This window comes from Hemibagrus wyckioides, linkage group LG20 (genome assembly GCF_019097595.1).
Source record: "Hemibagrus wyckioides isolate EC202008001 linkage group LG20, SWU_Hwy_1.0, whole genome shotgun sequence".
NCBI classification, from domain to species: Eukaryota; Metazoa; Chordata; class Actinopteri; order Siluriformes; family Bagridae; genus Hemibagrus; species Hemibagrus wyckioides.
The window spans coordinates 7,048,572-7,065,501 of NC_080729.1; the positions used below are offsets into that span (position 1 = coordinate 7,048,572).

Consider the following 16,930-nt stretch of genomic DNA (forward strand, 5'->3'; position numbering starts at 1 on the left):
ACACATGGTACAAAATGTGAACATTTATAATATGAAATTCTCAATCAACAGGATCCAAAAGTGCAGTTAGCTGGAGTGTGTGTAACGTCTGAGTCCCCAAAGTGCAGTTAGCTGGAGTGTGTGTAACGTCTGAGTCCCCAAAGTGCAGTTAGCTGGAGTGTGTAACATCCGAGTCCCCAAAGTGCAGTTAGCTGGAGTGTGTAACATCCGAGTCCCCAAAGTGCAGTTAGCTGGAGTGTGTAACATCCGAGTCCCCAAAGTGCAGTTAGCTGGAGTGTGTAACATCTGAGTCCCCAAAGTGCAGTTAGCTGGAATCTGTGTAACATCCGAGTCCCCAAAGTGCAGTTAGCTGGAGTGTGTGTAACGTCTGAGTCCCCAAAGTGCAGTTAGCTGAAGTGTGTAACAACCGAGTCCCCAAAGTGCAGTTAGCTGGAGTGTGTAACATCCGAGTCCCCAAAGTGCAGTTAGCTGGAGTGTGTGTAACATCCGAGTCCCCTAAGTGCAGTTAGCTGGAGTCTGTGTAACATCTGAGTCCCCAAAGTGCAGTTAGCTGGAGTCTGTGTAACATCCGAGTCCCCAAAGTGCAGTTAGCTGGAGTGTGTAACATCCGAGTCCCCAAAGTGCAGTTAGCTGGAGTGTGTAACATCCGAGTCCCCAAAGTGCAGTTAGCTGGAGTCTGTGTAACATCCGAGTCCCCAAAGTGCAGTTAGCTGGAGTCTGTGTAACATCCGAATCCCCAAAGTGCAGTTAGCTGGAGTCTGTGTAACATCCGAGTCCCCAAAGTGCAGTTAGCTGGAGTCTGTGTAACATCCGAGTCCCCAAAGTGCAGTTAGCTGGAGTCTGTGTAACATCTGAGTCCCCAAAGTGCAGTTAGCTGGAGTGTGTAACATCCGAGTCCCCAAAGTGCAGTTAGCTGGAGTGTGTAACATCTGAGTCCCCAAAGTGCAGTTAGCTGGAGTCTGTGTAACATCCGAGTCCCCAAAGTGCAGTTAGCTGGAATCTGTGTAACATCCGAGTCCCCAAAGTGCAGTTAGCTGGAATCTGTGTAACATCTGAGTCCCCAAAGTGCAGTTAGCTGGAGTGTGTAACATCCGAGTCCCCAAAGTGCAGTTAGCTGGAGTGTGTAACATCCGAGTCCCCAAAGTGCAGTTAGCTGGAGTGTGTAACATCTGAGTCCCCAAAGTGCAGTTAGCTGGAGTCTGTGTAACATCCGAGTCCCCAAAGTGCAGTTAGCTGGAATCTGTGTAACATCCGAGTCCCCAAAGTGCAGTTAGCTGGAATCTGTGTAACATCTGAGTCCCCAAAGTGCAGTTAGCTGGAGTGTGTAACATCCGAGTCCCCAAAGTGCAGTTAGCTGGAGTCTGTGTAACATCCGAGTCCCCAAAGTGCAGTTAGCTGGAGTGTGTAACATCTGAGTCCCCAAAGTGCAGTTAGCTGGAGTGTGTAACATCTGAGTCCCCAAAGTGCAGTTAGCTGGAGTGTGTAACACTCCAAAAGGGTTGTTTAAGAGGGACATGTATTTCAAAAAAGTTTATTACTGAGGTTGGTCAAAACATTTTTTCTCTGGCATGTTTCTTTATTAATAAGTAGGTTTTGAATTTATTGCAATCCATTTTGAGGATCTCAGAAGTAACATATTTATTACTTTTTTTTTTACTGCTACCGTATTTTTCACGTAATACGTAGTCAGGTGGAGGCAAGTGCAGTTCAGGGCTTAAATAACAATAGCAAACAAATCCAAAATGTGAGGCAAGAGCATGGTCAAAAACAGGCAAAGTTCAGGCGATGTACAAACAGTAATCTGGAGGGTAACACTTGATCAAAAACTAGTCAGCAATAGAGTACTGATACGAGAGTAAGTAAAGCTTGGTAAAGTCAGTGCAATAGAGTGTCAATGAATTTTTTTAAATGAAGGCTCTTTAAATACTGTGTAAGTGTGTATATTTTGGCACACCTGTGCTTAAGAAAGTCACCGCTGGAACGTTTGTGTGTTCTGGGAGCTGGAGTTTGTCTCAGCCATATTTGTAGGCTGCAGTGATTGCTCAGAGTTCTCTGCCCGCTGAGTTTGTCACCACTCTTTGTAAAAACTCACTTTTTGCATGTAATTTAGCACTGTAAAAGATTCATTTAAAATACTTAAACATGATTTACAGTAGCTGTAAGTTTGTCATGTTTAATCTTTTTAAGCCTACTGATCTTTCATAACATTGTACCTGTATTACATTGTTATGGGGACAAAACACAGTTCATTCTGAAATGTGGTGGACTGAAATAACCAGAGAGCCTGTTCTAAACAAACCAGTAATTCCTACAGGTTGGTTTTTATGTTTTTATGGACTGGGGAGGAATAGTACAATCAACACTTACACTGAATAACCAAGTGAAATTTGATCCATTTAATTCCCTTTAAAGGAAAAAAACAGACTTACCAGACTGACTTATACCAATATTTCTATATAGCTAGAAATGTACCTGGAAGAAGAGTGTGTAACAACAGCTCTAGACATATAATTAAGTGAAATTTGGGCATCACAGCAGAGTCCTAAAAAAGTACTTTCATCAGAGTTTGTGTATAACTGATGTACTTAAAAGTCTGTTTGGCCAGAGTTTGTGTATGTCCCTAAAATGCACATATAAAATACTGTCCCCAAAGGTATGGTAAAAAGTCAGGTCTTTAAAGAAGTGTTTAATTGAAAATATCAAGTGATAATTGTAATGAGGGCATCAGCAGCAGTGCAACCATGTTTTTCTTTAGTCTCTAGACCCTCTAGAAAGGCATGTCCCCAAAGGTGGGGTATTGAGTCTGGCGTCCCCATTTTATAGTTAAGTAGGTATACGTGTGTGTGTGTAAGCACGTACAAAGGTAACTGGCGCAATAATAAAGTAAAAATTGATTTGACTGATGGTCTAGTGACTGATGGTCTATTTGTCTGTCTGAGGAGGATATTTATCTGTCGTCTAACTATGACTATGCAAGAGGTATCACATGCTCCTAACACAGCAGTAATGACACTTTAAAAATGATTATATCTTTAGCAGAGGGCAGTGGATATTCTGTAGAAATCTATTTATCTATAAAATGAACATGCAGGTATCTACAGGGAGATGAATATGTGTGATAAAATATCCAATATGTGTCATATTCTTAAACCAGGATGTGTCGTAAAAAATAGTGTTGAATCAGTGATCAGGGCATTCTATATACATTTAATGCCTATATTTATGCTCGATTATTACCATTGCTATTACACTGCAAAACAAAAACAAGAAGTAAATATAGCCAAAAGAAGCGATCTTAGGGGTCCAAGCACTTCTGGAAAGCAACAGATTTATTGCTTTGATACGTCTTGTAATTGTCATGTCAGCACCACTGGACTATATTCCCTATCATCCCCAGCACACATCGAGAGATCTCAAAGACTTGCTTTAGAGCAAGTATTTTAGATCTGTTATGTGTTGCACTCTGTCTAGCATCTGTCTTATTCATTTTTTGTGTTTGTGAATGCTCAAGTTTTCCAAGTTCACCTTTTTTTAAAATTGTGTTTATATTATTAATATCCATATACATATGCACCTGTCTCTGACTCAAGAACTTCTTCATTTAATTTAATTTTACGTTCCTGCCTACTTCCTTTGCCAAAAAAAACACACGAGCAATTATTACTATTCTCTGCTAATGGTGTTGACGGCTTAGTTTCTAATTAAAATTCTATTTCATTAAAACGCAATTTTATGTCTGATTTGTCAAAAGGATTTCAGCTCCATGCCTTTACTGCTGCTCCTGTGTGAGTCATTTACAGCAACAACACAAGAGAGGAGTAGCATACAAAGCTACCTCGCTATGCTGGAGCAGTATTTTTCCATCACCTGTAGGGGCAGCAAGGAGATACAAAAAGCAACTCTAACGTGGTGAAGGAAAAATTAGGATGTGAAAATGTGCATTATCTGTAAACCACAACATAAACAGAACAGCTATGTTATTTTAGTGTGAAGTTACCGGTAATACAAGTGCAAAATGGTTCTGGTGTAATACAGCAAGTATTACACCAGAAGGGGGAAAGGGGAAATCTGCTTTCAGCCACAGTGTCAGCATAATGAAGAATCCTAACAAGATTTGAGGTTCATGATGAATGCTCAGTGTTAACCCTGTTCAATTCCTGAAAGCTGATTGGCCAGAGATTGGCCATGTTTCCTTCTTTTTTTTTTTTACTATTTCAGTCATGATCAAATATCCACATACAGGTAAAGTATCAGGCACCATCTAACCATTGCATTGTTAATTATTTTCCTATAATGCACCATTGAACCATATGTTTTGATACTGACATATTATACTTTATTATTGCATCTATATAATGCGATTTTATATGTATAGTATTGTTATTGTTAATAATTAAAAATCCATTATTACCCTGCATTTTCAGTGCATTGTTTTAGTACACTTCAGTACAGATGAGTATCTTATTTATCTTATTTACAGTAAAAGAAAAATCCACTGATCACGTAGATACAACTGTTACACAAACTCTCTGAAGATTTCTTCTATAATCTGTGGGCTACACCCAGGCAGGAGTTAATGTGTACTTTAGATAGTTGCACATGTTTCAGCTCCTCCCATCTACTGACAGCTGATAAACCCAGCAAGCTCCAGTGAGAAAATACATTCAGTAACAGATTCTCCAAAACTATTGTTTCTAGTGTAGAGCTATGGACATCCCCAGCACTTTACTTTTGTTGGGTTTAGTAACAGCTCTGTTAATATTGCTCAGATGGAGGAACAAGCCAAACAATCTTCCTCCTGGACCTACAGCTTTGCCTCTAGTTGGAAACATTCTTACTATGGACAACCGTGCACCCTTTAAAACCTTTCTAAAGGTAAGCCAGCCTTTATATTCAGGACTGCAATGTATTTTCCACAAACACATTATTTGGTAGCACCTACACTGAGCATTCATAACAAATCATATCACTAAGGGAGGAGTTATGAAAGGCTTATGCGTGTTTATGGCAAAACATGTGAAGTAGCATATTAGATTAGGTTAGATTACATTAGATTAGATTTAATTTTAATGTCATTTCACATGGATACAAGGCAAAGAAATGCAGTTAACATCTAAACAGAAGTTCAAAGCAGTAGTTAATATAAACATATGTGCATATATATATATATATATATATATATATATATATATATATATATATATATATATATATATATATATATATATACACAATGTATTAGAGAAGAAAAAACCATGCAACCATGATTTAGATTTAATATCTGAGGAAGAAATCGAACCTCCATATCTCCAAGCATAACAATCACATCCCTCAAGTGTAAAATATAGCTGTTTCAGGACAACATCAACAGCTGTTCTTAGACCAGTCCTTCACACCTAGTGGTTTATCACCTAGGAACACTGATTGGTTTCAGTATGGGAACCACAGTAGGCCATCAAAACCATCACAGACAAAAGGAGTTTCAGATGTTCATTAACATAGAGAGTGTAAACTCATTAATATGAAAAGCTTGAAATTGTGATTTGGAAAGGATTTTAGGGTTTGGTTTTTCATCCACAGAGCTCAGGTTACTTCTACTATATATAAAGAATTGAAGAATGACCGGTGTGTTTTCTTACATCATTGATGAAAAAATATTTTTAGCTCTTTCTTGCACGTTATTATTTGTTTGTTTGTTTGTTTGTTCATCTGTCTACTCATTTATTTATTTAGCATTCTTTTGAAAGTTATTAATTTACCTTTTAAAATGGATCTTTGTTGCTTTGTTTGTTTGTTTACTTGAAATGTATTTATTTTTCAACAACTATCTCTTTATTTATTTTCTAAATTGTATTATTATTATTATTATCATTATCATTCTTCTTCTTCTTCTTCTTCTTCTTCTTCTTCTTCTTCTTCTTCTTCTTATTATTATTATTATTATTTGGTCACCAGAACTGGACTTGAGAAGCACTGCAAAAAATCTATCTGGTGCTAATGCTAACACTGATAATGTCTACCACGCCAATGTATACTGTTCTGAAAACTGACAACCATTAATGTTATCGTAATTTTGGCGGATCCTTTGCTCTTGACATGTTGTGCTTTTGACTTTTTGTGACTCTGATACACCACTTTTCTGAACCCTTGCTAACATTCCAGCTGCAAAAGTTTAAAAATTAAATAAGCAGAGTATGTAGTTGGAAAGCACTGTTCTAATATACATCTCCTTCTACAGTGGAGTAAGACGTATGGTCCCGTGATGACTGCGTATTTGGGACCCCAGAGAGTCCTTGTCCTGGTGGGTTATGACACAGTGAAGGAGGCCCTTGTTGACAACGCGGATGATTTCGTTGGCAGAGCCCCAGTTCCTTTTGCGTTTAGAATTCTGAAAGGATATGGTAAGAAAGTAAACAAAATGATAGTTTCATATTAGACATATTCAAGACTATACGACGACATATTACATACATAGAGCTTGAAAAGTTATTGTTTTATACAGATCAGAAAGGATGTTATTCACAAACTAGCTATTTATTCAGAAGCACCAATATTTGATTATGAGAGAAAAAATATCTAGCCAAAACTGTACTCAAGTGAAAGGAAAAAAATGTTCTACTTAGAAAGTAGAAAGTAAATGTTTTTAACTGACAAAACTTAGACATACCATTATTATTTGTAAAGTGAAGTTTATTACTTATTAAAAAACACACTGCAAGATGATTGAAAGTCAGTATGCATTCATTCTCTGTAAGTTTGCTGATCATATGCATTGATTGGGTCATGTTCCTAACCTTCTGCTCATCTCTCAGGGCTTGTTATCAGTAACGGAGAGCGTTGGCGTCAGCTCAGGAGGTTCTCGCTCACTACACTGAGAGACTTTGGGATGGGACGCAAGAGGATGGAGAGCTGGATACAGGAAGAGAGCAGACACTTGCAGGAAATCATCAACAAAACAAATGGTGAATGGCTTAATTCATATCACTTTCAACAAACCAAAAGATTCTGATTTAGTGGATAAAAGAATGCACAGAAGCTGTGAATGTGATTTATTAGTAGTTTAAGGTAATGAAAGTTTAAGCAGAAGCACAGATTTATTACTACCTGTCACAGAAAAAGAGTTTCACTGTTAACCAGCAGCATTTTAACCCTTTAAGCCTTTTTATAGCTGAGGTTAATTTACAGTTTTATTAAAAGTTGTATTTGTTCATAGATGTGGTTCTTTAATTAGTCAGCTAGCTGTTATTCAGGAAATAGTATTGTGGGTAGTTTAAATACTACAGGGCATGCTGATAGAGGAAAATAATCAACAGTGGAGAGGTGAGACCATGTTACCACCCCAATGTTTCTCATTTATCAAATAACAAACGTGTTTTGTTCTTCTGCAGTGAGTAAAAGAATGTCAAAGAATGACACGTCATACTTTTTACCAGTTGATAAGCATTTTAAATAAATAATGTGATTATGTATATTTATTCATCATTATGCTCAGGCTCAGGTTGAATATGTGCTGAAAAACTGCACACAGCTGAGTAGCACATCCTCTGAGTACCCTGGGGCCTGTAGCCTTACATAGCCTTGCAATGCACAAAAAATCAAACCAATCTTTTTAAAATATGTTTATTTCCTATATAGCTTCTCCATTTGACCCTATGTTCAACCTGAGCAGAGCTGTGTCCAACATCATCTGCGCACTGGTGTTTGGCCAGCGCTTCAGTTATGAAGACAGTCAATTCCTGCGTCTGCTCCAGATCATCTCCAGTGTACTGCAGTTTGGAAGCAGCTCATGGGGACAGGTGAGTGACGATGTAGACTTCCAAAACATTGCTGCAATCATCATTCTTCAACCAGACACCAGGTCTCCCATATCCAAGTTAAATGGTCCAGTGAAAGTTATTTTTATGCTTTGTGTGTAGCTACATGTTCTCTGCTCAGAGTGGAGACCCAAATAGGTTATATTTATATTATGTTAGTGCGGTAGAGGTTCAAATAATGACTGATATGACATAATTATATACAGGGTGTGGCAAAATGATCTGACACATTTAAAAGCGAAATGAAAAATGTGTTTTTATTTTCCAATTGTACATATAATGCCATTTTGTTTAATTTCGTTTTAAAAATGGGTGCCGTTATTGTCCACACACTGTCGAAGGCGTTCACGAAAGTGCCAGAAAATGCCATAATCTGAATGAAGAGTGTTTAATATGAATATCTTCTACCCTAACTGGATTAGAGACACTACCTCTGAATATGGACTTGCTTGAACAGAGTTTTGAAACTTTCCCTGTTTTGTATTTTACAGTTGTATAATATCTTTCCATGGCTGATTGAGCGACTTCCTGGTAAGCACCTCAATGCTATTGACCAAGTGGAAGAAGTCAAGGCTTTTTCTAGACGCAGAGTACAAGAGCATAAAGACAGTTTGGATCCCGACAACCCACGAGACTTCATTGACTGCTTCCTTATCCGACTCAACGAGGTAAGCAAAGCTTTTTACTACTTTGGTCTGGACTGATTACGGGCACTATTCAGAGTTGGGTTACTTGTGTGCATTGAGTTATTTCAAACTAAGATTTAACTTAAAACATAAGCACTGTTCAAGTTGTCCAAGAGTTACGCATGTAATCTGGTATGCTTAGGTACGCTTAATTCAGACCGTAGGCTGCTTTTAGATATTGGCTTAAGTGATGCCAACACAACACATTAAATTAAAATTAGTTTTTCGGCAGTACGTGGCTGTTACACATGCACAGCACTATAAATAAATTAATGCTATAATTGTTTCAAAATGCATTAAATGAATTTTTTCACACACAGGCCCATTAAGGAATCTTTTTTTCTTTTTATTTATTTATTTTTTTTTTTTTATAGATAAATAGTTCAAATAAAACCAAATAAAGGAAGCCATAAGTGTAGCAAATGAATGCTTTGTTACTTCTCGGTTACTCTTTAAACCTTGAGCATGTTTTCTGTACAAGAGAATACATTAAATTCACAAAAACAATGGCATTATCTTATTATAACAAATCAAATTGATGTATTAAAAGTGTGGGAAAATAGCCTACATCTACACAGACATTATGATTTCATGATCTTTTAGAAGAGTTAGGGTCTTGTAAGGGAACATGGTGGTCCAGGATGTCCCCCGTCTTGTTCCCCGTGTCCGCTTGGATAAACTCCAGGTTCCCAGTGACAGTACAGAAATAAATATAGAATAAATGTTATAGAAAATGCATGGAAGTATAGTCTCATAGCAACACTGAGATGTGTGCACAATTAACACACAATCTGTCCAATGTATAAAAAATATAAATCAATTAACAATATGTCAATTAGGCAGCAATATATTGACAGCTTTCTGAATTTATTTCTATTTAATTTGTTTATTTTACAGTATATGCTGTTTTGTTATTCACACTGCATAAGTCTTACATTATTTTTCATTCTTGCTTCTTTTTTTTTTATTTTAATTTTGTACATTTGACTGCAAAGTAAAAAAACTTTTCCGGTCCGTATTTTCTATCCCTGATTTTATTTCATTTTTAAAGGAAATTCCTAGTGTTTAGACTAGTAGACTAGGTGCTATTGAAAATCCTTTTCCAAAAAATGCTGCTAATAAGAAAAATCTGGAAACTTCAGAGGTGTGAACTACTGTACATTGTATAATCTGAATGAAGCGCCCAGAAAAATGGTGTTTTGCTGAATATTAATATCTACCGTAAGTTCTGGACATCAGCCTACTTCAGTGGGTTTGTTGATAGTTCTAGTCCAGATATTTATGTAGCTATAAAATTATTATTCCTATACTGCTGTGTCCAATTCGCTAAGGCATTTTTTTTTCAACAGGAAAAGGACAATCCCAATACAGAGTTTCACTTTGACAATTTGATCGCCACTCTCTTAAACTTATTCCTCGCTGGAACTGAGACCACCAGCACTACAATCAGATATGCTCTGATGTTACTGATCAAGCACCCTGAAATACAGAGTAAGGAACCAATCAGGAACATATTTGTACTAAAATAATTCTAAATATTTCTGATTTAATCATTAAAAATAATTGTGAACCGACATCCAATTAATCAGTTCAATTCAATTAAAGTAACCAAGAAATAATTAATATTTTGGGTTTTTGATATGTCTTTAACATGTACACTCAATTATCCAATTTATTAGGTACACCTGTATAAATGATTATTCATGCAATTATCTGATCAGCCAATCATCTTACAGCATAAACTCATGCAAGAGTATAGGTTAAAGTTCACATCAAACATCAGAAACGTCTCATCATGTGACGGTGTTAGGGCCAGATGTGCTGGTTTGAGTATTTTGGAAGCTGCTGATCTCTACACTGTAAATTCTAACAAGTTCAGTTTACTTAAAAAAGTTTGGAAACCGATTGCCTTATTTTTGTGAAGTGAAATTTAGTAATCAGCTAAAAGTAAAAAAAAGAAGCAAACTCTTCTTGAGTAACTTAACTAAAGAATATCAAGTTAGCTTAATTTGTCCATTTCTGTTAAGATACTATTGAATTTTTTTTTACTGTTACATAAGAATTTATGTTGTGTTAATGCAATTTAATTAACAGTATAGTAATTACACAGAACCGAACCCATCCAGGTTGCTATTCTTGGCTGACAGGAGTGAAGCCTGGTGTGGTCTTCTGCTGTTGTAGCCCATCCTCCTTGACATTTGACGTGGTGTGTATTTCGAGACGCTTTTCTGCTCACCATAGCTGTAAAGAGTGATTATTTGAGTTATTGTAGCCCCCCTGTCAGACTGAACCAGTCTGACTGATAATGCTCTGATCTCTCTAGTTAATAAGCTGTTTCAGTGGATTTGTTTTCTGCATCATTCTGTGTAAACTTTACACTCTAAAACATCTTAAGATGGCTAAACTTAGAAATGAAGTTTCACCTGCTGCCTTAAAAACGTTATGAAACTCAACTTGAATTCACATCACTCCAACCGACCACTCCAACAACAACGCCATGGTTAACATCACTGCAATCAGCCCCGTTTCCCCACTCTAATGTTTGATGTGAACATTTACCGAGGTTTTTGACGTTCCTGTCTCTGCATGATTTTATGCAATGTGCTGCGGCCACATGATTAGCTGATCGAACAGGTGTATATACAGTGCATCAAGTGTCCCTTATAAAGTAGGTGGTGAGTGTATAAATTAGGGGTCGTTTCAACTTAAGAAACAAGAACAGGTTTGTGTATTTAATTCGAGTGATTTACCCACTTTCCCTATTATCCAGAATATTTTACCTCTGAAATATTATTGATCTTTGAAACTAAAAGGTTATTCAAAAAGTTAATAAAATTCTTCACAGACAGGTCTGGAGATTTATAGCACATAGTTATTATGAATTCATGTAAAAAAAAAAAACATCAGTGAAGTATTTCAGAAACTATAATTCCATGTTCATGCTAATTTATTAAAGCAATCATAACTCACTAATGCAGTTTGTTCTCATGCAAAATAATACTTTAAAGTTGTAGAGTGCAGTATTACATCCCGTACACACTATTATTGATTGCTCGTTCCAGCTCGCATGCAGAAAGAGATCGACGCCGTGATTGGACGAGAGAGGAGCCCTTCAATGGAAGACAGGAAGTCCCTACCATTTACTGACGCAGTGATCCATGAAGTGCAGCGCTATGTGGATCTTGTGCCGCTCAATGTTCCACATTACGCCACACATCCCATTAAATTCAGAGGCTACACGATTCCCAAGGTAATGATGAACTATGACAATGACAAACTACTTTTAACACAGTAACAGTAACCTTTACACCAAAAACAGACCACGATGAAGAAGTTTCTCATGATTTGGGCCAGAAAAAGTATGCAGTGATTTTATTTTATTTTATTTTTTATTTTACTTTATTTTATTTTATTTTTATATAGAATTATGTACAACTTCTGTCCTGTAGGATTTTATTTGATATCTTAAAATCTTATTGGAACGCTACTTATTTTTTGTTTGTTTGTTTACTGGAAATAAAGTCTTTTTATCGGTAATATTGGAAATTACAGAGGGTGATTTTGGATTTTTAATTCATATCCTAAAAGATTTTTCTAATTGAGATTTCTAAATTGAGAGTATTTAGTAATTTTCCAAAAAACCTTTCCTTATTTTATTGCTAATGCTGTGTTAAGAATAACATATGGAATTGTTGGGGATGTTGACATTATGTGGACAACTCATTTATAAAAAGCTTTTTTCCCCCCAAATGTACTGTTATTTTACTATTTAACTTTGCATTGGTGTTAAATCACCTAAAAATCCACCATCCAGCAGTTTACCAGATCATTCCTTGACATTATCATGTAATCCTCTAGTTTCCTTGAACATGATGATTAAATTGTTTATTAATTTTAATAGAAAGTCATGAACAGGAAGGATTCAGTATCGTACAAACAAAGTCTGAGACTAAAAGTGATGTACTAAACACAGCTACAGTCACTAGTTGTGGTTAACATTTCAGTAAATCTCTTGCAGGGCACGATAATCCTCCCCTTGCTTCACTCGGTTCTGAGGGATGAGGAACACTGGGAGAAGCCCTGGACATTTAACCCCAAACACTTTTTGGACACAGATGGCAACTTTAAAAAGAACCCTGCTTTCATGCCTTTTTCTGCAGGTGAGTGCTGTTGTTGTTCACCAGGACACGGTTTAATATGATAATCCAATAATCCAAAACCTAAAGGCATATCGAGGTCAATTCTGTAATCCAATCCAAATGCCAGACTTTCTTAAATGATGTCTCATCACTTTGCACTTAATATAATCTAATACAGTAATTTTCAGTCTATAGACGGTATATTTATGGTACTCTGTATGTACAAATATCCAGAAAGCAGGAAAAGGACATAGTACAAGCACAATGATTATTTAATACTTTCACAGCAGCAACAGAAGCACTTTTTGTCTAAAACACTGTTTCATGTAGAACTTTCAAGTTTGTGAACTATGCTGAACCTTTACTACTTCTACTGCATCTATAACTATATCTACTGCATTCTCTCTCTCTATAATATCTCATAATTTCAAGTCATCTTTCATGTCATCTTTTTCTTTAGCTGCAATCCCTTTGCTGCTGTAACTTGCTGCTGTAGCTGTTACTCTCTGTGATCTATTATCTATCTATTTATAAGGGGGAAAAAAACATCATAGAAGTGAAAGATTTTTTTGGGCAGAAAGATGTGGTTATGTTCATATGGCTATGTTTAGATGCAAACTGATACAGCTTTAGGTTACTACTTATTGCCTTAATAAAATGCAGAAAAAAGCTTGTCACAGATTTATGGCACAAGGCTCTTCTGTTTATTTTTGTCCTTCATAACTAAGTTACACACACACACACACACACAGAGACCAGCATACCCTTTGCTCTGCTTTGCACAGATTATCAGGCTGATTATTAACCACAACACAATTCATATGCAAGTGAAGCAAGGATTATCTATGCCAGAGTGATCAGATCTTGATTGATCAAGTTAGGTCTATATTTATATATATACATATATATATATATATATATATATATATATATATATATATATATATATATATATATATATATATATATAATCTTATCCAGCCATTAATGTCAAAACCGTTGGCAACAAAAGTGAGTGCACCCCTAAGTGGAAATGTCCAAATTGGGCCCAATTAGTCATTTACCCTCCCTGGTTAACAATGTGACTTGTTAATGTTACAAGGTCTCAGGTGTGAATGGGGAGCAGGTGTGTTAAATTTGGTGTTATCGTTCTCACACTCTCTCATACTGGTCACTGGAAGTTCAACATGGCACCTCATGGCAAAGAACTCTCTGAGGATCTGAAAAAAAGAATTGTTGCTCTACATAAAGATGGCCTAGGCTATAAGAAGCCTTGTCTTTGGGAAATAGACGTATGAGTGCTGCCAGCATTGCTGCAGAGGTTGAAGGGGTGGAGGGTCAGCCTGTCAGTGTTCAGACCATACGCCGCACACTGCATCAAATTGGTCTGCATGGCTGTCGTCCCAGAAGGAAGCCTCTACTAAAGATGATATTTTGGTTCAGATGGTGTCAAGTGTGTGTGGCGGCAACCAGGTGAGGAGTACAAAGACAAGTGTGCCTTGCCTACAGTCAAGCATGGTGCTGGGAGTGTCATGGTCTGGGCCTCCATGAGTGCTGCCGGCACTGGGGAGCTACAGTTCATTGAGGGAACCATGAATGCCAACATGTACTGTGACATACTGAAGCAGAGCATGATCCCCTCCCTTCAGAGACTGGGCCACAGGGCAGTATTCCAACATGATAACGACCCCAAACACACCTCCAAGACCTAAACCCTAAGGTGGGGGAGCGCAAGGTCTCTAACATCCACCAGCTCTGTGATGTCATCATGGAGGAGTGAAAGAGGACTCCAGTGGCAACCTGTGAAGCTCTGGTGAACTCCATGCCCAAGAGGGTTAAGGCAGTGCTGGAAAATAATGGTGGCCACTACAATAACAATATTGACACTTTGGGCCCAATTTGGACAGTTCCACTTAGGGGTGTATTCACTTTTGTTGCCAACGGTTTAGACATTAATGGCTGTGTGTGGAGTTATTTTGAGGGGACAGCAAATTTACACTGCTATACAGGCTGTACACTCACTACTTTACATTGTAGCAGAGTGTCATTTCTTCAGTGTTGTCACATGAAAAGATATAATAAAATATGTACAAAAAAATGTGAGGTACTATATATATATATATATATATATATATACATACATATATATATATATATATATATATATATATATATATATATATATATATATAAAATGCATACTTTACTTGGTAGACACTTTTATTAAGAATAATTAATTATTATATAATAATAATAATAATAATATTAATAATAATAATAATTATACAGAAAAGCTGTTGAAGGTGTCTGAGGGTGAGGGTGTAATCAGCTTGTAACCACATGCTTTGTACTCTACACACAGGTACATAGAGTGTTAATACTACAATGACAAGCACACAGGAAGTCATTTGTAGCTAGAGTATATAAAGTAAATAACACCAGAACGAGAATGAAGTAAATAACAGTGAGTAAGATTGAACTGTCCTTCCTCCTTGCAGGTAAGAGGTCCTGTGTGGGTGAGTCTCTGGCACGCATGGAGCTGTTTATTTTCCTGGTGTCTCTGCTGCAACATTTCACCTTTACCACACCTGGAGGACCCGAGAGCTTGGACATCACTCCTGAAATTAGCGGCCTTGCCAACCTGCCCCGCAAATACCAGCTCATTGCTACCCCCCGCTGAACTGGGGCGTTACTACAGGCTGATTACCGTGACCACTAGTGCAAAGATCTCACAGATATTCATTAATCTAAAGATAATATTTTTTTAATAAACCATACAGGTATATAGAGGAATGAATGTTATGTTTAGACAAAATCTATTACATCATTAAGTTTTGATTTTGAATATTCACTGAATCCACTATAGCCTCTGTTTACACAGCAGATTTGTCTGAAATGTTTTGTTTCAATAGAAGCTTTGTGTAAGCACATTATATTAAGGTGCTGCTTATAGATAATAGACAGAGCTTGAACTTGAGCTTGAGCTTGAACAGAGCTTGCACAAGAGAGGAGAAGTTCATTTAGAGTTACCAGCCTCAGAAATCACCAATTAACAGCACCTCAGATTAGAGGCGTTATGAAGGCTTTACAGAGCATCAGTAGCAGACATATCTCAATATCAACTGTTCAAAGGACATTATTGTGTATTTCGGCCGACTTCAGCATTGTTTTACAATGTAGAAAGAAATAAACATCAGGAAAGACCATGGAATTAGAAGGTGTGTCCAAACTTTTCACTGGTAGTGTATATACTAAGATAAAGACCCAGACTAGGGACATCAATTAAAATATAAGAAATAGATATTTAATTTCCTATCTTGAAAATATCACAATATATTATTTTTCTCTAAAGTATTTAGCAGTACAAATGAACTGCATGCAGCTAAGAAGGGTCTTTGGCATACCTCACTAATGACTGTGTCTGAGTTGTTATACAGTACAAAGCATGTCAAAATGAGAGAAATATCTCACTTTTAAAGGTTCTTCATCTTTTATTTCTTTTCGTTTTAATGTTGCAGGATTTTCACTTTGCTGAATACTGTCTGGTGATATAGAAAAATTATTATTAATATCAGTAAGTTTTTGCTTTTATCTTGTGATATTTAACAAAACAAACTGACATGTAATATTCATGCCCCCCCCCCCCTTTTTTTTTCTTATTTCTATATTTTATTGGGCTGGCATGACAAAAGGACAACCTAAAATTGAAAAGCAGATACTGTAGAGAGATACTAAGGATAATAGTAACCTATATGCTAAACACTATACTAGTACTTTGGAGTTGAAGCTGTTATGTAGTGTTTGTAATACTTCATGTGACTACACTTCTAAGCAATACAGCTATATGATAGATGATTGTGATTCATGCTGTAGCTGGACCATTCACTTGTGGATGCGAACGAGGAATTCATGCTCTTCATCCATAGCTCTGTACAGTCGAGGTAAGCTTTCCGGTCCTCTTTACTTTTAGACAAAGCCACATACAACAGCCTGCTGAACAACTGAACTTTCTCTTCATGGCTTCCACAGGAGAGGAGTAGCATACAAAGCTATTCCCAGCACACATCAAGAGATCTCAAACACTTGAATTAGCACAAGGACTTTAGATCTGTTGTTTGTTGCACTCTGTCTTGCATATGACTTATTCATTTTTTTTTGTGTTTGTGAATGCTCACTTTTTTTTTAATTGTGTTTTGTACTAATTAAATATTCATATACATATGCACCTGTCTCTGACTCATTTACTCCTTAATTTGACTTAATTAATTAATATTCCTGCCTACTTAATTAA

General features: G+C 36.7%; 1 protein-coding gene across 1 annotated transcript; it reads left to right on the forward strand.

Annotated features, from left to right (window-relative positions):
* Window positions 1-4,646: 4,646 nt before the first annotated feature.
* LOC131342065 (cytochrome P450 2G1-like) lies at window positions 4,647-16,862 on the forward strand. Its single transcript, XM_058372791.1, has 9 exons — window positions 4,647-4,875; window positions 6,239-6,401; window positions 6,813-6,962; window positions 7,636-7,796; window positions 8,306-8,482; window positions 9,850-9,991; window positions 11,563-11,750; window positions 12,519-12,660; window positions 15,138-16,862. The coding sequence occupies exons 1-9, from the start codon at window positions 4,708-4,710 to the stop codon at window positions 15,317-15,319; spliced, it is 1,473 nt and encodes a 490-aa protein (XP_058228774.1). The 5' UTR covers window positions 4,647-4,707; the 3' UTR covers window positions 15,320-16,862.
* Window positions 16,863-16,930: the final 68 nt, after the last annotated feature.

Coding starts and splice junctions, on each gene's coding strand:
- LOC131342065 (XM_058372791.1), top strand. CDS start 4,708: ATGGACATCCCCAGCACTTTACTTTTGTTGGGTTTAGTAACAGCTCTG. Junction 4,876..6,238: donor CCTTTAAAACCTTTCTAAAG/GTAAGCCAGCCT, acceptor CTCCTTCTACAG/TGGAGTAAGACGTATGGTCC. Junction 11,751..12,518: donor GAGGCTACACGATTCCCAAG/GTAATGATGAAC, acceptor AATCTCTTGCAG/GGCACGATAATCCTCCCCTT.